The sequence below is a fragment of the Vulpes vulpes genome, chromosome 5 (genome assembly GCF_048418805.1).
Source record: "Vulpes vulpes isolate BD-2025 chromosome 5, VulVul3, whole genome shotgun sequence".
In the NCBI taxonomy this organism is placed as follows: domain Eukaryota; kingdom Metazoa; phylum Chordata; class Mammalia; order Carnivora; family Canidae; genus Vulpes; species Vulpes vulpes.
In genome coordinates this window covers 74,579,046-74,599,599 of record NC_132784.1, presented here as the reverse complement: position 1 = coordinate 74,599,599, position 20,554 = coordinate 74,579,046, and the positions used below count along the sequence as shown (strand labels likewise).

The 20,554-nt window shown below is 38.6% G+C and overlaps 1 protein-coding gene across 2 annotated transcripts in view; it reads left to right on the top strand.

The window, feature by feature from the left end:
* Positions 1–20,554, top strand: part of FNBP4 (formin binding protein 4) — a 41,679-nt gene that overhangs the window by 13,527 nt on the left and 7,598 nt on the right. For both annotated transcript variants that reach the window (XM_072758960.1, XM_072758959.1), the window contains exons 8-15: positions 60–270; positions 3,534–3,655; positions 5,122–5,226; positions 7,219–7,352; positions 8,354–8,541; positions 13,177–13,487; positions 13,615–13,759; positions 15,196–15,539. In XM_072758960.1, the coding sequence (XP_072615061.1) occupies positions 60–270; positions 3,534–3,655; positions 5,122–5,226; positions 7,219–7,352; positions 8,354–8,541; positions 13,177–13,487; positions 13,615–13,759; positions 15,196–15,539 (1,560 nt within the window). The remainder of the gene's footprint in view (positions 1–59; positions 271–3,533; positions 3,656–5,121; positions 5,227–7,218; positions 7,353–8,353; positions 8,542–13,176; positions 13,488–13,614; positions 13,760–15,195; positions 15,540–20,554) is intronic.

The following is a 20,554-nucleotide window of genomic DNA, read 5'->3' as shown; positions in this document are numbered from 1 at the left end:
TTCTTAAATGTTGATAAACAGTTAATGACAATCCAACTTTGTTGTCATGTTCATCACAGGCAGAGTTACGAGCCTTGGAGGAAGGAGATGGTAGTGTGTCAGGGTCTAGTCCATGTTCTGACATCAGCCAGCCAGCATCTCAGGATGGAATGCGTAGACTTATGTCTAAAAGGGGGAAATGGAAGATGTTTGTTCGAGCTACAAGTCCAGAATCTACGAGCCGGAGTTCTAGCAAAACTGGACGGGAGACTCCAGAAAATGGAGAAACTGGTAATACATGTGTTACATTAAACTTTCAGAGTTGAAAGATACAAAAGGGAAATCTTTACCCTTCTTTGGATCCCTCTTTAGCAAAAAGGAGGAGATAACACTTTGAGCCTTTTATTTTTTTAAAGATTTTTATTTATTCATGAGACACACAGAAAGAGAGGGAGAAGCAGGCTCCATGCAGGGAGCCTGATGTGGGACTCGATCCCAGCTCCCCAGGATCACACCCTGGGCTGAAGGCGGCACTAAACCTCTGAGCCACCAGGGCTGCCCTGAAATTTTTTTCAATCACAATATATAATATGAAGTAGATATCTAAAAGTCTCCCTTATTCTTTTCCCTATTCTTATTCCCTACCCCTGAGGTCTATTTTTGCTGTCCTTTACCTACCTATATCCTTCTAGAACCTTTCCCTCTATATTCATTTTCTAGTTGTGTATGTATGTATAGTACACATGTGCATATGTAATTTTTTGCCACAGATGAACCACATGGATTGTTAGGGGACATACTTTTTTCACTTAAAGCATTTAAAATTATTCTGTGGTATAGATATTTTCATTTAACTATTCTCCATTCATGGACATTTAAGTTATGTCCAGGTTTCACTGTTAACAATATTGCATTTGTATTATCCAGCAATATGTACAAGGCCATTCAAATCTCCAAGATAGAATGGATAAATTCTAGTGTATTCTTGAAATTGAATACTAAATGACAGTGAAATATGGATGATCTACAGTTAATATATTAACATGAATCTAAGAAACAATAGTGTTGAATTTAAAAAACTACAGGAGAACACATATGTTAATATTTCCTGTATATAAGTTGGAAAATTGGGACGCCTGGGTGGCTCAGCGATTGAGCGTCTCCCTTTGGCTCAGGGTGTGATCCCAGAGTGCTGGGATTGAGTCCCACATTGGGCTTCCTGCACGGAACCTGCTTCTCCCTCTGCCTATGTCTCTGCGTCTCTGTCTCTCTTATGAATAAATATATAAAATCTTAGGGACGCCTGGGTGGCTCAGCAGTTGAGTGGCTGCCTTTGGCTCAGGGTAAGATCCTGGGGTCCCGGGATCAAGTCCCGTGTTGGGCTTCCTGCAAGGAGCCTGCTTTTCCCTATGTGTGTCTCTGCTTCTCTCTATATCTCTCATGAATAAATAAATAAAATCTTAAAAAAAAAACCCTTAAAGTTTAGATTAAAAAATAAGTTGGAAAATGGACAAAAATACTGTGCTTAAAGATCTATCCATGATGAAACTAAAGGAAGGTACTTAACACCATTGAGGTAGAGATGATGTCTGTTGTGGACATGATGGCAGAGACATTGGGAACTTAAGAAGTGGCAGTGATAGTCTTCTATTAAGCTGGGTTGTAGTTACTTGAGTGCTCACTTCGTTGGTTGTATTTCTTATGATATTTAATGATTAAAATAAAGCTCTAATAAACGTGCTGGTGTATATATATCTTTATGTAGATTTTAGTGTTATGGTACAGATTCCTAAAGATACATTGCTAGGTCAAGGGGTATATACATATTGATCTAATTACCCTCTAAAATATTCTAATTTTAGGGATGCCTGTGTGGCTCAATTGGTAGGGCATCTAACTGGCTTAGGTAGTGATCCTGGGGTCCTGGGATCAAGCCCCACATCTAGGTCCCTGCTCGATGGGGAGTCTGCCTCTCTTTCTCTCCTTCTGCCTGCACATGCACACACACTCTTTCTCTCTTTCAGATAAATAATAAAATCTTTTAAAAATATGTATATATATTCTAATCTTAGAGCTCTAGTGGTGCTTTAAATTGTTAAATTCTTATACCTGCCACCAAATGTAAGATCTTTAATATACAAATGAATTATAAACTAATAAATGGAAGAGAGAAGGAGTTGGTTCCAATTTGAAAACGCAGAAGGAGTATTAATGATAAGAGCAAGGCCATTATATGATGAGGTTAAATACTTAGGATATAAACTTTTAGGCTAATAAAAGCTGTTGAAAGTGATGTTAAAAACACGTTACTTCTTTAGATCTAAGATTAACCAGAGTCCAGAAAAAACTTAAATGTGGTTATTTTATTTATTTATTTTAAGGAAAGAACACAAACAGGGAAGATAGGGAAAGAGTAAGGGAGAAACAGACCCCTGCTGAGCAGGGAGCCTTTCAGGGCCTGATCCTACTATCTGCAGGATCATGACCTGTACCATGTGCCACCCACACACCCCTGGTTTGTTTGTTTGTTTGTTTTTAAAGATTTATTTATTTATTCATGATGGGGGGGTGCAGGTAGAGACACAGGAGGAGGGAGAAGCAGGCTCCATGCCGGGAGCCCGACGCGGGACTCGATCCCGGGACTCCAGGATCGCGCCCTGGGCCAAAGGCAGGCACCAAACCCCTGAGCCACCCAGGGATCCCCTGTTTTTTTTTTTTTTTTTTTAATGACTGAAAACTTCATGACAGAATGATCTTACATTGTATATGTGAATTAGTTTGGTAAGCAAGTGGTAAGCAGGTAACACAGTTCATATATTTTACTCCAGTAGACATCACCAATCAGAAGAGTAAGTGTGTCCAATAAAGACTGTCTGCAAGGGCACCTGGGTGGCTCAGTGGTTGTGCATCTGCCTTTGGCTCAGGTCATGATCCCGGGGCTTGGAATCGAGTTCCACATTGGACTCCCCACAGAGAGCCTGCTTCTCCCTCTGCCTATGTTTCTGCCTCTCTCTGTGTGTCTCTCATGAATAAATAAATCTAAAAAAACAAAAAAAAAAAAAGACTGCAAGCCTTAATCAGTTCAGAAAGGAGGTTATTAGGTTGTTTAAAATTAATGTTCCTCTATTCTGAAAGCTTTTTTTTTTTTTTTCCAAAACCCAATTCATAAAGAACCCTTATATCCTAGGTTTGATATATAGCCTTGAAAAGTAATTGAGTCAATGGTATTCTGGAATAGAGGATTAGAAAGGATAAACAGATGAGGCAGAAAGGGAAAGCAGAGACTGCAGTAGTAAAATGAATTAAATGTTAAAGAATTTTTGTTTGTTTGTTTGTTAAAGACATTTTAAGAAAGATTATAAAGGTTAAAGTATTTTTATACTTTATAAAGATGGTAGGTAAGTCATTAGGGTTTCTTGAATAAGGAAAACCACAAGCATAGGAAAAAGACCTAAGAACTTTTTTCAGATATGTGCTACAGGGATAAGAAAATATATATGTAGGGTACTATGTATTTGTCCTTTTGATTTAATTTCACATGGTTTCTTTTATAGTAATTGGTGCTGACACTTCAGAAAAAATAGACGAGAATTCAGACAAAGAGATGGAAGCAGAAGAATCTCCAGAAAAGACAAAAGTACAAACAGCACCTAAAGAAGAAGAACAGGATTTGAAAGTATGTATATTAATACAGCTTGACAATTTTTTTAAATTTTTAAAAAGATTTTGTTTATTAGAGTGAGTACAAGCATGGGGGAGTAGCAGAGAGAGAGGGAAAAGCAGGCTCCCTGCTCAACAGGGGACGCCCGATGCAGGACCAAATTCCAGAACCCTGAGATGATGACCTGAATGAATGTAAGACAGGTGCTTCAGGGTTCCCTGGGTGGCTCAGTGGTTTAGCACCTGCCTTTGGCCCAGGGCGCGATCCTGGAGTCCCGGGATCGAGTCCCACGTCGGGCTTCCAGCATGGAGCCTGCTTCTCCCTCCTCCTGTATTTCTGCCTCTGCCTCTCTCTCCCTCTCTCTCTCTCTCCATAAATAAATAAATAAATCTTAAAAAAAAAAAAAAAAAAAAGATGCTTCAGCTGTCCAGGCACCCCAGCAAATACTTTTAAATGGGGGTAACCATTAAAGTAATTCTTCATTAGCAAGTAGTAAGAGTGATCTTTACTTCTCTCCATATATAAATAATTTATGTCGTTAGTTGAAAAGGTCATAGGTCACGCTGAAACATTAAATTATAGGACTGACTTGTTGTAGAGAAATTATCTAAAGATAAATTTTACTTGTCTTAATTGCTTTCTTAAAAGTTAAGCCTTCATTGGAAAGCAATAACAGCTTATCAAATAGGCTTTCTCTAGTTTGGATGTACTAAAGAAACAAAGTTACAAGTTTAATTCCTTTGTGAACTATTTGTCCTTACACAAGGGCAAATTTGGTTCTGATTTTATTTCAAGCCTAATATGAGAATGGATCACATAGTATGTGGCTATTTAAGGATGGTCTGTTATAAAAACCATTTAACACATTCTTTTGAACTGAAAGAGTTTATCCAGTCACTGGCTAGTGTATAACCATGTGAAAGGGACTGGGAGAATTAATTTTGTTCAGTGTGTAGCTAGTGTAAGCAATTAGTAATGGATAAATGATAGTTTGGATACTATCAGGAGTTGTGTCATTTAATATCTGTTCACACCTGTTGAATCCTGTGTTGTCTCAGAGTACATATGCATTTAATTTCTCTAGACTTGTCATTTGTCACTTGTTATGTGAATTCATTTAAACTAGAATCTTGTCTTCTGTACATAACTGTTTATATGCAGCTGTTTAAGAAAGGCTGTTTCTAGGCAGACCCATTTTTTAAAGCATATTTAAGAGTAAATGAAACATTTTACATAATACAAAGAATATTGCTCAGGATACCTGCATGGCTCAGTGGGTAAGTGCCTGCCTTCGGCCCAGGGTGTGATTCTGCAGTCCCAGGATTGAGTCCCACATCGGGCTCCCTGCATGGAGCCTGCTTCTCCCTCTGCCTGCGTCTCTGCCTCTCTCTCTCTCTCTGTCTCTCATGAATAAAGTCTTTAAAAAAAATACATTGCTGATTCGATTTTATTTCTTCCTCTTTTTCTTTCCCACATTACAGTTTCAGATTGGAGAACTGGCAAATACCCTGACAAGTAAATTTGAATTCCTAGGCATTAATAGACAATCCATCTCCAACTTTCATGTGCTGCTTCTACAGACTGAGGTAATTTAGCCGTTTTTGGTATAATTGGTATTTGAGTAAAATGCTGTATTTGTGAGGCATTTGTCTTATGCGTTTTAATCCTAAATTTAAATTTTTAACATTGGATCCCTGGGTGGCTCAGCGGTTTAGCGCTGCCTTCCGCCCTGGGCCTGATCCTGGAGACCTGGGATCAAGTCCTGCGTTGGGCTCCGGCATGGAGCCTGCTTCTCCCTTTTCCTGTGTCTCTGCTTCTCTCTGTCGCTTTGTCTATCATGAGTAAATAAATAAAATCTTAATTAATTAGTTAATTAATTTTTAACGTTGACGCATATTTGAACCACCAACCCAGGAAATAAAACTGTGTATTACCCAATGCAAAATATAATAATGAAGATAGATACTGAGATTTTATGTGTGGTGATACTACCTTCAATAGGCATATATTGGGGACACCTAGGTGGCTCAGTGGTCGAGCGTCTGCCTTCAGCCCAGGGCATGATCCTGGGATCCCAAGATCAAATCCCACATCGGGCTCCCTGCATGGAGCCTGCTCCTTTCCTGCCATGTCTCCACCTCTCTCTGTATGGGTCTCTCATGCATAAATTTTTTTAAAAATAGGCCTTTTTTTTGTTGTTAAAAATTTTTTTGAGGGGCACCTGGGTTTAGTTGATTAAGTATCTGCCTTTGGGGCATCCCCAGTGGCGCAGAAGTTGAGCGCCGCCTGCAGCCCGGGGTGTGATCCTGGGGACCTGGGATTGAGTCCCGTGTCAGGCTTCCTGCATGGAGCCTGCTTCTCCCTTTGCCTGTGTCTCAGCCCCCCCCCGCCCCCCCCCAAATAAATAAATAAATAAATAAATAAATAAATAAATAAATAAATAAATAAATAAATCTTTTTTAAAAAAAGTATCTGCCTTTGGCTCAGGTCATGATCCCAGGCTCCTGGGATTGAGCCCTGCATCAGGCTCCCTGCTTAATGAGTCTGCTTTTCCCTCTTCTGTTGCCCTCCCCCCTGTTCATGTGCTTGCGCGCGCTCTCACATTAACTCTCTCTTGTACTCCCTTGCTCAAGTAAATAAATAAAATTTTTTTTTTTAAAAATTGGGGGTTGGCTCAGTTGGTTAGGCATCTAACGTTTGATTTCAGTTCAGATCCTGATCTCAGGGTGGCAAGACTGAGCCTCATGTCGGGCTTTGTGCTCAGCATATCAGGTCTTCTTTTCCCTGTCTCTTGCTTGTGCATGAGTGTGAGCTGTCTCATAAAATCTTTAAAAAGTGTTTTTTTGTTTTGTTTTGTTTTTTTGTTTTAATGTAAGCTTTATGCCCATTGTGGGGCTCAAATTCAAGACCCTGAAAAAAAATTCAAGACCCTGATATCAAGAGTCACATGCTCCACCAACAGAGAATGGGATGTATTTTAATATCGACCTGTTTTCTAACAAAATTCTATTGATAGTGATCAGATGAGGCCATGTAATGTTGAAAGACTTTATAAGTGCTATAGGGTTACAAATCTTTTTAAGGAGAAAAGTTCTGAGTCCTATTTGTAGTTTGCATAGTTCGTAACGTGGCAGGATAGGATTCAGTAAGGAACAGTTCCCATAGGAAGCTGACTTCCCTAAGGACTGAACCTTTGGGGTTTTTTTTTTTTTTTTTTTTTTTTTGAATCTTTGTTTTTTATGAATCACATTACTGAACTGGCTGAACTATCTACCAAACAAAGGTAAAATTGCTAAGGAATTAATATAGTCCAAGGGGAAAACAAAACTGCTACTCATTTTTAGATACTGGAGAGTTGGCAGTATAAAAATGTACTATAGTCCAGTCACCTTTTTTAGAACTCTACAGAGCAAACAAGATTTTTTTATGAAATTAAGAGCAGCTTTAGCTCTTCTTTTTTTGGTCTGTTGTCCTTGTGAGAATCCAGCAATATGGTCATGGACCAGAAAACATGTCCCTTTTACTTCTGCTTCCTGACATAACAATAAGCCTTTAACTTCTCCATTTGTTGATTCTAGACTCGGATTGCGGACTGGAGGGAAGGGGCTCTTAATGGAAACTACCTTAAACGAAAACTTCAGGATGCAGCAGAACAACTAAAACAGTATGAAATAAACGCCACTCCTAAAGGCTGGTCCTGCCACTGGGACAGGTACGCACTCTTCTCCCCTTTTCACCTTTCACCTTTGACATCTCAGACATGATTTGTGATCACCACCACCTGACGACATGACAGCCTGTCTGGAGACTGAGAGCAGCTGCAGTTAGCGGTGCCGGGCAGGCAAAGCACCGCAAGCACTTACAGAGTCTGGGCCAGCCATGGAGAAACAAAAAGCAATGTTTAAAGTGTTCCATGTAACGGATTTTTTCCCAAGATGGACAAAGCTGGTTTTTACTCTCCAGAGTGTTGTTGCACGGAGTAGGGCGGGCTTGGGGGTTAAGCGCATGCGAGAGCTCTGTGCGCTTTACAGGACCTCTGGAAGCAACTACTCCTGATTAACCTCGGTGAAGTTAAGGAAAGCTTCGTGCCTGAAGATGTGAATGAAGAACAAGATTACTATCTTCTGCCAGCAGGTCAGATGAAAACATTTCTTTTTATATTTGGCTTTTCTTGATTTTTTTTTTTCGTTATTTGAAATCTTTGCTCTTTTATTTTTCAGCTCCCAGATCCTCTCCCTCTCTTTAGCTTTCACTGTGTTTGATATCAAGAGTATGAAATGTGAATTCCACGGTCCAAGAGGGGAAGAGTCACCTTTCGCAAACTTCGTTGTTCTCTTCTTTGGAAGGGAAATTAGTGTTCTAGGAGATTGAGTCCCTTCGTTAATGAAACTTGAAACCCTGTTAAGCATTGGCAAAAAAAAAAAAAAAAAGAAAAGAAAGAAAAAAGTGTGAGAGGTGTTTTCTAAGTCATCTGTTGGAATGAGAGGGCTCAGGGCTGTATTCACAGAGCTGCTGGCAGTGCAAATAGCTTTGAATTATCCTTGGTTCTTCATCCTCAATTGTCAAAGCTCTTTGTTGCCTTTGTGAATAGCAGTCCATTAAGAAGAGGTTCGTCCCTGTGAGAGCAGACTGCTGTCCTGGGACAGGACCAAATGGAAGTGTCTTTGTAGGAGAATGGGTCTTAAAACATGTGTTTTCTTTCTTGTAATTTAGGGATCATAGACGATATTTCTATGTAAACGAACAGTCGGGCGAGTCTCAGTGGGAGTTTCCAGATGGTGAGGAGGAGGAGGAAGAAAGCCAAGCACAAGAAAGTAGAGACGAGACTCTTCCTAAACAGACCTTGAAAGACAAAACTGGCACTGATTCAAATTCTGCAGAATCCTCTGAGAATTCCACAGGTGGGACAATTTACCCTGTATTAATTGGAGAGAAATAATTTTGAAGGGAAAAAAAGACTTGTATTAGTTGATACCATAAAAGGAGAAAATAATTCAAATCATAATAACATTTCTGGTTAAAAAATAGTGGCTTGACATAAAATTGTAAGAGTTAATCGGGAAGAAAACTAAGGCAGTGACTGCTTGGAAATCACACTATTAATATCAGACTTTGGTAAAACCTGAAATGATGAGCCAGTATATTTTGATTTTAAGAGTGTCCCATGCATGCTCCCATCTACTTGCTAGGTGGGATGCTTTCCAATTCTTGAATCATTTAATAAAGCCAGTTAGATTAACAAAACGATTGTCCTATAACCACTCTCATTCCACAGACAAGGCTGTGTATCCACTAATAAATGGTAGTTAATATTAAGGAACTAGTAACTGAATTGTCAGTATTTATGTGGAATGATAATGGGAGATTTATTCTGCCTGTCTACAGAAACCTTTGTTGATATTTCAACCTCATTTTTCACTCCACTAGTCTTAATAAGGCATGGTTTGCTACAAATCAAAATGTTCTGAAGAAATGGTATGAAACTATGACCATTATTTCAGAGAAGCAAAATAATTGGTGCAAATTGCCAACAGTAATCCAGTATAAAACAATCAGGGTGGCTCTCAACCCATTTAAAGTTCTCATAGTCTTTAGTTTCATTACATACATCTGAAAAGCTTTCATAGCTCCTCAGTTACTTTGAGAATCTGAGAGATCCTCTAAAGAGAAGTGGCTTGATTTCCCCATTAGTGAAGATGTGCTCCCCCCGCCCCCAATCTACCATTCTTGGAATGACAAAAATAAGTGAAGAGTGAAGCATAGTCAAGACTATGATTAGCAACCTTTTTGATCTAAAAAACTAGTGGCTGTTTGTTAAAAATGATAGCAGATAAAGCAAGAGTCTGTGGTTTGGCTTATAAAGTAATAAACCTTTGAAGATAAAGACATGGAATTTGTTGGTAATGTATGAAGAGCTGAATTCTTTTGTCTTCTATTTATCAAAAATAATACTTTGGGATCGGGGACCCAATTGAATACAATCAAGAAGTTGGTAATGTGCCAAATGAAACTGATAGGTTACCAAATGATTTTGTTAATTTCTTATCTTAATTTCTTAATAGCCTAGGGGTAATTACCAGATGAGTAAATAAAAACCTACATTGGCTGCAGTGATTTTGCACATAGCAAAAGGGTGGTTTCATTCTACTTCATATTTCAGAAATATATTTTCTAAAGTTCTCGGGTATTTCAACATTTTCATGAAGAGATTTCCTTGATTATTTTCCTCATTCTTTTGGTAGTAATGATAAATGCATCTAATAAGTTGGTTTTATGATTTGTTTGCTTTTGAGTACTTAGTAAATTGAAGAGAGGCTTGATGGTAGTGCTGGGTGGTCGATTTTACTCCTGACCACTGCTTCATGTCCCTTGTATGTTACTGAGCTGAATATTCTAGAATTACCAACTCTTATATGTTCTGTGAACACCTTAGAGCCAAGTTTTTTGTTTTTATTAATAACAAACACAGTTGGGTACTGTCTGGTAAAGGGAAGACTTGGAGACATAACTGATTAAAACAAAACTAATTGCGCTGTAGGAAAAAGCCACTGATATATTTGCTTATATTCTTAAGCCTCTTTAATGAGAGACACTAAAATTTGATAAACTTGATTTAAATAAAACCAAATCTTGTACTAAGGTCTTTGGGATTTAAGAGCATTTCTGATGGCTATTTTAAGCCTGTAAAGTTTTTTAAATATGATCTGTTTGTCATCCCAGCAGTGGTTAAAACCATATTTTAAAGAAGAAAAGTTATGTTATGGGGAACTAGGAAGCTTCCAAGTTCTGTTCATTTTTAATAACTTGTTCATTAATGTCCTGTCTCTAAAGACCAGTGAGATTTGAAGATATCTAATACATCTGTCTTATTAGATTTTGTCACTTAGGTTAAACTTAGCTTCTTTTCAAAAGTCTGTGGAATTATTTTTTGTATAATAAGTCCCTTAAATTGCTAAACTGGCCTCTTGGTTCAAAATACTAAGCAAAAATTTTCTCTTTGGAGAAATATTGGAAACCAATAAAGGAAGCCTGCCTACAAATAGAAACAGAGATGCATAGAAAAAGTAGGTTCTTGAAGAGCTCAAAAATAGGTCCCCACACTATTCTAAGTCTGTAGTTTTCAAATTTATTAGCATAAAAAATAAAAGCTGTTTACTTTTTTGTTAAGATTTTACTTATTTATGAGAGAGACAGAGAGAGAGGGGCAGAGACACAGGCAGAGGGAGAAACAGGCTCCATGCAGGGAGCCCGACATGGGACTCGATCCCGGGTACTAAACCTCTAAGCCACCCAGGCTGCCCAAGCTGTGTTTACTTTTAATCTCTCCTTGGACTTCAGGCTTAAGTGTTCTCTTAAATGGCAAAATATACCAAATAGGTTATATTGAGAAACCAAGAGAAGCGTCATGTAATAGGACATCTGTGGATATTCAGATGGAGATTTCTTAAGTTCTTTATGTTTAAGATAAAGAAGATAATTATTAAGACACAGCTTTTGTGTTTTCAACAAACTTAGTATGGGACTCAAATATTAACCAAAAATGCTTCCTATTTGCTGCCAAATTTGTCAAGTCTAGTTTATCTCATATTTACACAAAGTTTAATTCTGATTATCTTTGCTGGAGGTTGTAAACCACATTATTAACCTTGAAATCTGTATTTCCTTGAGTTGCTTTGCATAGCAACACCTTACTATCCTGAGTATATCCATTGCATTATCTTTCCAGATGAGAATATGTAAAATTCAACTTTATTACCTACCAAATGTTGTTGAAAGTTTAGTAGAAGGAAGTTTGTTATTAATCCTCGTTATTTATTATCTTCTGATGTAATCTTGATGTTCTATTATTATGTAATAGATTGCCTGGTCATACCTAGACTTTATTTGTCTGAAAGTTAGTGTGCAAATTCATATTAGATATGACCAAATATAAAAGTTTAATGAGGCATTTGAAGTCTTTCTAGCTGGAAAACTACATTCCTGTTTTCTGGTACTTTCTTTTCAGTGCTCTTTTCTTTTACTGAGTAAGCAACTTCTCAAAATAATTCCAGTAACCTTGTGAATCATCATCTTGAAGTCTTTTACATAATGTATTATTTATCTGTTTCATAAAAACTAAAACTATCCTAAAAGCCAAATGGTTTATGGTGGCTTTGGTTTTACCTTATTGAGAACCAGTGGTGCTTTTTGAGGCAACTAAGGTGGTAAAGGATTCAATCTTTATTGTGGAGCCTTTTGTTATAGAGCCTTTATTTAACCCACTACTTTTGACCATGAAATTTAACAGTTGATTCATTTGGAACTCTATTCCATGAGAAGTGAGATTTGATTCAACTGTGATTGCTAATGCTTTTAGACCCCTGGAATTTTATGAGGACTTCCTGGTAAAATATCACTAGACTAGGAGTCAGACCTGGCCACTGAGAGCTATATGATGTTGGGCAAGTCATTTTCCTCCTGGGTTTCATTACCTTTGAAGTGAGAGAGTTGAACTAGATGATTTCTCATGTCTCTTCTACTCCTAAATTCTATGATTTTAGGGAGAAAATTCCCTTCAGCATTCCTGGGATATATATCTAATAGTCCCATATATTGTGAAACTTCCCTATTGACGATAAAGAGGGATGGGGAAGGCTACAAGTAAGTATATCCTCCTATTTTCTCTAACCCTTAAAGCTCTTCCCAGGAGAGAGAAAGGACAATGATGAACTGGCTTTTGCAGAATTTGAAGAAAGCTGGTCCTGCAGCCTTTGAGCTATAATTTTTTAACTTACACTCTAGCAGCAATTTCAGATTCTCTGTATCTTCAAACACCTCTTTTGTGTGTGCCTTAGTTACTTACCTTGAAGATATGTTGCTCTAAATTTCCCTTTTCTCATTACAGAAATAAAAAAATTACCCTTCCTGATTTGTGTTGCTATGATTTAGCAAATATAATTCATACAAAGGTGCAAAGGAATGATAGAGTTGACAAGAGCACCTTGTAAGTGGATTTTTAAAATTTTGTAATCCAAATTAATTAAAGTAGGTAGAATTCAAAACTGGTGTTTTGAATGGGTACTTATCTGGGTCATTCCCAAACAGTTATCTGGCTCACTAAAAAAAATAACATGGGATCAGTATTGCAAATATACATTATTCATTCCCCTCTTCTCTCTTGAAATAAAAAAGACCCAGAGTGTTGCCTTCTACTTGTGTGTGTTGAAACTGAATGTTTGAAATAAAAAACTTTAGGGTTCAGAGGACCAAATTTCTCATTGAATTGATGTGGTGTGCTTCATTTATTTATTCATAGATCTGGACCCAAAGACTAGTACATAATATAGCTGGGGCAAGTGCTAACTGTGAAGTTCATAAATTTCATCTTTCCATGGTAGTCATTTTTGAATTGAATTATTTAATATTTCAGTGACCTTAATGTAGAATAGATGCCTGTGGGTCTGATTTTGTATCACTAGTCACTTGAACATTGCTGTGAATGTAAGGCACAGAGTTTTTTGTATTCCCTTTTCCCTGACTTATGTTTGTTTTCATAGGTTCTCTTTGTAAAGAGTCCTTTTCTGGGCAAGTTTCTTCTTCATCACTCATGCCACTTACTCCATTCTGGACCCTCCTTCAGTCAAATGTGCCTGTGCTTCAACCTCCATTACCTTTGGAAATGCCACCGCCCCCACCTCCCCCCCCAGAATCCCCTCCTCCCCCCCCTCCTCCCCCTCCTCCTGTAGAAGATGGTGAGATCCAGGAGGTAGAGATGGAGGATGAGGGAAGTGAGGAGCCTCCTGCCCCAGGAACAGAGGAAGATACTCCATTGAAACCTTCAACACAGACCACAGTTGTAACTAGCCAGGTGAGAAATACCATTTGGCCTTTTGAAGAGTTTTGGGAGACTGGGGCATGATTGACACCATATTTTATTTTAGAAGAAAATGTTTAATCAGGCCTTTTAGCCACTAACTAGATTCTCTGTGTTTCAGAGTTCAGTCGATTCTACCATCTCTAGTTCTCCTTCCACTAAAGCGGTAAAAAGAAAAGCTACAGAAATTAGTACTGCAGTAGTTCAGAGATCAGCTACCATTGGTAGTTCTCCGGTACTCTACAGCCAAACAGCTATAGCTACAGGTAAGCACTGTGATTAAAATAAGTTTTCCATAATCTGTTATCTTTGTTTCAGAATTTTAGATGTCATCAAAGGCCTATAGGTGTCATGTAAAGGCTCTTCATTTCATTGTTTTGTTTTCCCTAAGTAGGTACCACCCCCCAGTGTGGAGCCCAGTGTCAGGTTTGAACTCACAACTTTGAGATCAAGAGTCAGAAACTTAACCAACTGAGCCACCCAGGTGCCCCAAGGGCTTTTCATTTTAAAAACTCGTGGGGCACGAGATGCCTGGGTGGTCCAGTGGTTGAGCGTCTGCCTTTGGCCCAGGGCATGATCCCGGAGTCCTGTGATCGAGTCCCACATTGGGTTCCCTGCATGGAGCCTGCCTCTGTCTCTGCCTGTGTTTCTTTTTTTTTTTTTTTTTTTTTCTGCCTGTGTTTCTATCTCTCTCTCTCTGTGTCTCTCGTGAGTGAATAAATAAAATCTTTTTTTTTTTTTTAAGATTTTATTTATTCATTCACGAGAGACAGCAGAGGGAGAGGCAGAGACATAGGCAGAGAGAGAAACAGGCTCTATGCAAGGAGCTTGATGTGGGACTCGATCCCGTGACTCCAGGATCACACCCTGGGCCGAAGGCAGACACTCAACCGCTGAGCCACCCAGGCATCCCCCATATTGTTTTCTGTGCGATTACATGACTTGAGTAATTTTGATGTTTCAGTACTTTAATGCTGGGGCACCTTAGTGGTTTAGTTGATAGACCATGCAACTCTTGATCTTGGGATCACGAGTTTAAGCCCATGTCAGGGGTTGAGCTTATTTAAAAGAAAAGACAACCAAAAAATGTACCTTATTCCTAAAGTATCAAAAATATTTTGCTACCAGAAAATGTGGCTATATATATATAGATTTTAATTTACTTAGTTGAGAGAGAATTCGGGCATGTGCACAGAGTGCTGGGGAGGGGCTGAGGGAGAGAAATCCTTAGGCACATTCCCCACTGAGCACAAAGCCCCATAGCAGGGCTCAATCTCAGCTATCTGGAGATCATGACCTGAGTGGAAACCAAGAATCAGTTAACTGAGCCACCCAGGTGCCCCATGGCTATTTTTTTAAGATTTTATTTATTTGAGAGAGAGAGCATGAGCAGGGGAAGAGGGGCAAAGGAGGGAGAGGGGGGAGAAGCAGACTCCTTGCTGAGCAGGGAGCCCATTGCAGGGCTCCATCCCAGGACCCTGGGATCATGCCCTGAGCCAAAGATAGACACTTAACCAACTTAGCCATTTAGGCCTCCCACTGTGGTTAATTTTTTTTTTTTTTTTTTTTTTTTTTTGAGGAAAAGGTATCATTTTGACGTCATTTTGTAGGTAATCTAACCCTCATTTCTCTCTTTCATCTTTTCCTTGTTTTTGCTTTGTCACAATGTCCTTACAGTTTCATTTTGTGTTTTCTGTGTTAGGTCACCAAGCAGCAGGGATTGGACACCAGTCTGCAGGGATTGGACACCAGGCAATATCAGTTAGCCATCCGGCAACAGGAATGGGTCATCAAGCCAGAGGAATGAGCCTGCAGTCAAATTACCTAGGACTGGCATCAGCTCCTGCAATTATGAGCTATGCTGAATGTTCTGTTCCAATGGCAGTGACTGCTTCCACATTGCAGCCAGTCCAGGCCCGAGGTGCTGTGCCTACCACTGCCATTATTGAACCACCACCTCCTCCTCCTCCTCCTCCACCACCACCACCACCACCAGCTCCCAAAATGCCACCACCGGAGAAGACAAAGAAAGGGAAGAAAGATAAGGTATAGTAAATCTGTCTTAAGTTCCTATTCATTCATTCATTCATTCATTCATTCATTCATTCACTCACGAGAGACACAGAGGCAGAGACATGGCAGAGGAAGAAGCAGGCTCCATGTGGGGAGCCCGATGTGGGACTCGATCCCAGGACTCCAGGATTACGCCCTGGGCCAAAGGCAGGCACTAAACTGCTGAGCCACCCAGGTGTCCCTTAAGTTCCTATTTAAACATTTTTTTATCATTGAAGTAATATTCATGTAAAATTCATCATTTTAAATTCACCATTCTCCAACTTCATATATATCTTTTCAATATTGACTGTCCAAGTTACCGTGTAATTTCATATGAATTTAAAGCTTTTTGTGCTCTCGTCAGCAGCACGTATACTAAAGTTCAGCTTTTCCATTACTGCATAAAAAGCCAGTGGAGGGATGCCTGGATGGCTCAGCGGTTTGGCGCCTGCGTTTGGCCCAGGGCGTGATGCTGGAGTAGTGGGATCGAGTCCTATGTCGGGTTCCCCGCGGGAAGCCTGCTTCTCCCTCTGCCTGTGTATCTGCCTGTCTCTCTCTCTCTCTCTCTCTCTCTCATGAATAAATAAACTTTTAAAAAAGCCAGTGGAAGTTGATAGAGATTGTATTAATCTGTAGATATGTTCGGTTGTGTTGCCATTTTAATATTGTGTTGTTTAATCTGTGAATGCAGATTCTTTCCATTTAAGTCTTTGATTTTTTTATTTATTATTATTATTTTTTTTTGTAGTTTTCAGTGTAGGAGTCTTTATTTTCTTTACTGAGTTTATTCTCAGGTATTTTATTCTTTTTTTTGTTGGATACTATTGTAAAAGATGTTTTAATTTACTTAAATTTACACTTTTAGCATTACATAATATTCTTCATTATTTTTTTTTCCATTATTTCTTGTAACGCTTTTTGATTTAGTCTCTCTTGTCTCATTAATGTTGTTATCCTTGCTTTCTCTTGGTTACTATTTGCATGGAACATTATTCTGTCCTTTCACTTTAAACCTGTATATGTCCTTAGAAAGAAAATTAATTTCTTATAAACATCACTACTTGGATTCTGGGATTTTGTCTTTAAATTTTTTTTTTTTTAAGATTTTATTTATTCATGAGAGACACAGAGAGGGGGATGGGGCAGGGACACAGGCAGAGGGAGAAGCAGGCTCCATGCAAGAAGCCTGATGTGGGACTCGATCCCGGAACTCCAGGATCACGCCCTGGGCCTAAGGCAGGTGCTCCACCACTGAGCCATCCAGGGATCCCCCCCCACTTTAAGATTTTATTTATTTATTTTTTAAAAAAGATTTCATTTGTTTATTTATAAGAGATTTTATTTTTTTTAAGATTTTATTTATTTTTTAATTTTATAATATTCATATATTTGAGAGAGAGTATGAGTGGAGAGGGACAGAGGGAGAAGAGAGAGAATCCCAAGTAGATTCTGTGCCAAGCACAGAGCCTGATGTGGGGCTTGCTCTCATGACCCTGAGATCATGACCTGAGCCAAAATCAAGAATTGGATGCTCAACCAACTGAACCACCTAGGCACCCCACGATTCTGTGTTTTTAAAATCATCCTGGCAGTATATGACTTTAATTGGAGTCTTGACTTCCTTTCCCTTCCCTTCCCTTTTTTCTTTTTTTTAAGATTTTATTAATTCATGAGAGACCCAGAGAGAGACAGAGACGTGGGCAGAGGGAGGAGCAGGCTCCCAGAGTCCCATGCGGAACTCGATCCCAGGACCCCGGGATCATGCCGTGAGCCAAAGGCAGATGCTCAACCACTGAGCCACCCAAGGGTCTTATGGGATCTTTCATTTATATCAGTAAATTACTAGTTTATTATCAATAATCACTGATAGAGAAAGACTTACTGTTACTATTTTATTTGTTTTCTGTATATCTTATAAAGCTTTTTGTCATTTTTTTCCCTTACTGCCTTCTTTGGTGTTTAATTTTTTGAGTGACACGTTTTGATTCCTTTATTTCCATTTGCATATATTCTATGTTTATTTTCTTTATGGTTATATGGATATTATATATAAGGTGCTAAAGGTAAACTACTCTATTTTTTTTTAATTTTTATTTATTTATGATAGTCACAGAGAGAGAGAGAGAGAGAGGCAGAGACATAGGCAGAGGGAGAAGCCGGCTCCATGCACCGGGAGCCCGACGTGGGATTCGATCCCCGGTCTCCAGGATCGCGCCCTGGGCCAAAGGCAGGCACTAAACTGCTGCGCCACCCAGGGATCCCAAACTACTCTATTTTAAACTGATAATACTCCATTGCAAACAGAACTGCTATATAGCTGCACCTCACATTCCATTATTGGTGTTACAAATTACATCTTTATGTACTGTATACCCATATATTGTATACTCATTAATATAGATTTATAATTAATATCTTTGTTTTTGTCTTTTGAATTTTGTAGAAGAATAAAAAGAGTTAACAAACCAAAATCATAATCATACTAGTTTTTATACATGTCCCTATATTTACCTTTATCAGAGAACTTTATATATTTTTGAATGACAAGTTACTAACTGACATTTTTTTTTTCTTTCTTTTTTTTTTTTTTAACTGGCATTTTTTCATTTCAATTCGCAGGACTCCGTTAAGCATTTCTTGTAGGGCAAGTCAAGCAGTAATGACCTCGCTGAGTTTTTGTTTATGTGGGCATGTCTTAATGTCTTTATTTTGGAGTTCAGTTTGCCAACATATAGCATAACACCCAGTGCTTGTCTTCCTCAATTTTGAAGGAAAGTGTTGCTGGTATGCAATTCTCAGTTGACCTCTTTTTTTCTTTGACCCAACTTTAAATACAGCCTCCTGCCTTTTGGCCTGCACCATTTCTGCCAGAAATCCTCTGATAATCTTATTGAGGATCCCTTGTACATGACGAGTCACCTTTTTTTTTTTTTCCTGCTTTGAAGATTCTCCTTGTCTTTTGGCTTTTGACAGGTTATATCACAGTGTAGTCTTTTGAGGTTTATCCTATGTGGAGTTTGTTAGGCCTCTTGCATATGTCTATCCATGTCTTCCTTAAATTTGAGAAGTTTTTGGTTATAATTACTTTTCTTTTTAATAGTCTTCATCTCCAGCATAGAGCCCAGTGTGGGGCTTGAACTCATGACCCTAAGACCTGAGTCAATGCCAAAAATTGGATGCTTAAGGGACTGAGCCACCCAAAAGTCCCAAGGCTATTCTTAAAATAAGCTCTCCTCTTTTCTTTCCATCCTCCTGGGATTCCCCAAATATATAAATTGATCTACTTAATGGTGTATTTTAAGTCACTTAGACTCTGTTCTCTTTGCTTCATTCTTTTTCTTTTTTGCTCTTACAGACTCTTAATTTCAAATGACATACCATAAGTTTTATTGATCCTTTCTTCTGCCTATCAGAGTCTTCTGTTGAGCTTATGAATTTTTCAGCTTCAGAATTGCTAACTGGTTTGGCTTTTTTTATATATATATCTTTTTTTTTTTAATCTTTGTTGATAATCTCGTTTTGTTCCTGTGTCTTCTGTTTCCTGATTTCCACTAATTCTTAGCCAGTGTTTTCCTCATCTCCTTGATTGAACACATTTAAGACGACTGCTTTAAAGCTTTGTCCAGTAAGTTTTAAGCATGTGTTTATGGTGGGTTTCTAGAGATGAATTTTTTTTTTTTGTCATTTCATTTTTCATTCCGTTTGTGTGATTTGTGATTTTTTTTTTCCTTTGTTGAAAATTAGGCATTTGAAAAAAAAAAAAGAAAAAAAGAAAATTAGGCATTTGAGGGGTGCCTGGGTGGCTCAGTCAGTTCAGCATCTGCTTTCAGCTCAGGTCATGATCCCGTAGTTCTGAGATCAAGCCCCGCATTGGGCTCCCTCTGCCTGTAGCTCCCCTTGTGTGCGTATGCGCATGTACACAATCTTTTAAAAAGGAAACGAAAATTAGGCATTTGAGAAAACAATTCTTCCAGTCTCTGTACCCGGGCTCTATTTGTAGAAAGACCTTCATTAATTCACCCAGCATGAAGGCCTAAGATCTTTTTGGGCCTTTTCTGGGCATTTGTATTCGCTGGATTTGTGCTTGTTCTTTTTTTGCCATCCCCTTCTATACATTTAATTTTAATTTTTCTTTTCTTTTTTTTTTTTTTTTAATTTTAATTTTTCTAATAGTCTCACACCTGCATTTTTCCTAGGAGCTTTACATGCTGTATTGTATTCCTCTGCCCATAATCTCTCACTCCCAAGTATCCACATGACTGTAGTTTCCCTGTGGTTTTCATATACTACAGTGTCTGCCACTGCCTTTCATGGCTTCCAACCAGAGATCCAAAACATGCTGCCATTCCTGCTTGAGCTCCAGGTTAAGCAGTATACAGAAACCAGTCCCTCAGACAGCCACAGACAGGCTAGAATATTTTACTCTTTTTTTCTTCCCTCCTGAAGGAGATAACTGAGAATTGGATATTTTTCCCCAACGACGTGGGAGAGGGTGGTGCAAGGGCAAGCAAACATGCCACACAATTTTGTATTGTTTTGAGTGTGGATGCTGCTGCTTTTCTTCTTTTTTAATATTTTATTTTTACATAATCTCTATATCCAGTGTGGGACTTGAACTTAACCCCAAGATCAAGAGTCACATGCTCTACCTACTGAGCCAGCCAGGCATCCCAAGTGAGGCTTCTTGTTTGAATATTCTCTTGGTTGCTATAGATTCTCAGTTCGTCTCCTAAATCCATTTTAGTTTGTATTTGTTTACAGTGGTGTTTCAGTGAAGAAGCAGGGCCTGAAGCTTCATAGTCTGCCATCTTTCTGCTGTCACATCACATTCCTGGGTACTTTTGAATGTCCTGATCACCCAAAGAAACTTTATCAGCTTTTATCCTCTGTATTGGTACTTTATTTATTGTCTGCTTCAACTGTAATCTTTTGCCCTGGTGGTCAATTCATTTGCCTTACCTTGGTTCAAGGAACCTTTTTGAATGGGTTATTGTATTCACACAAAA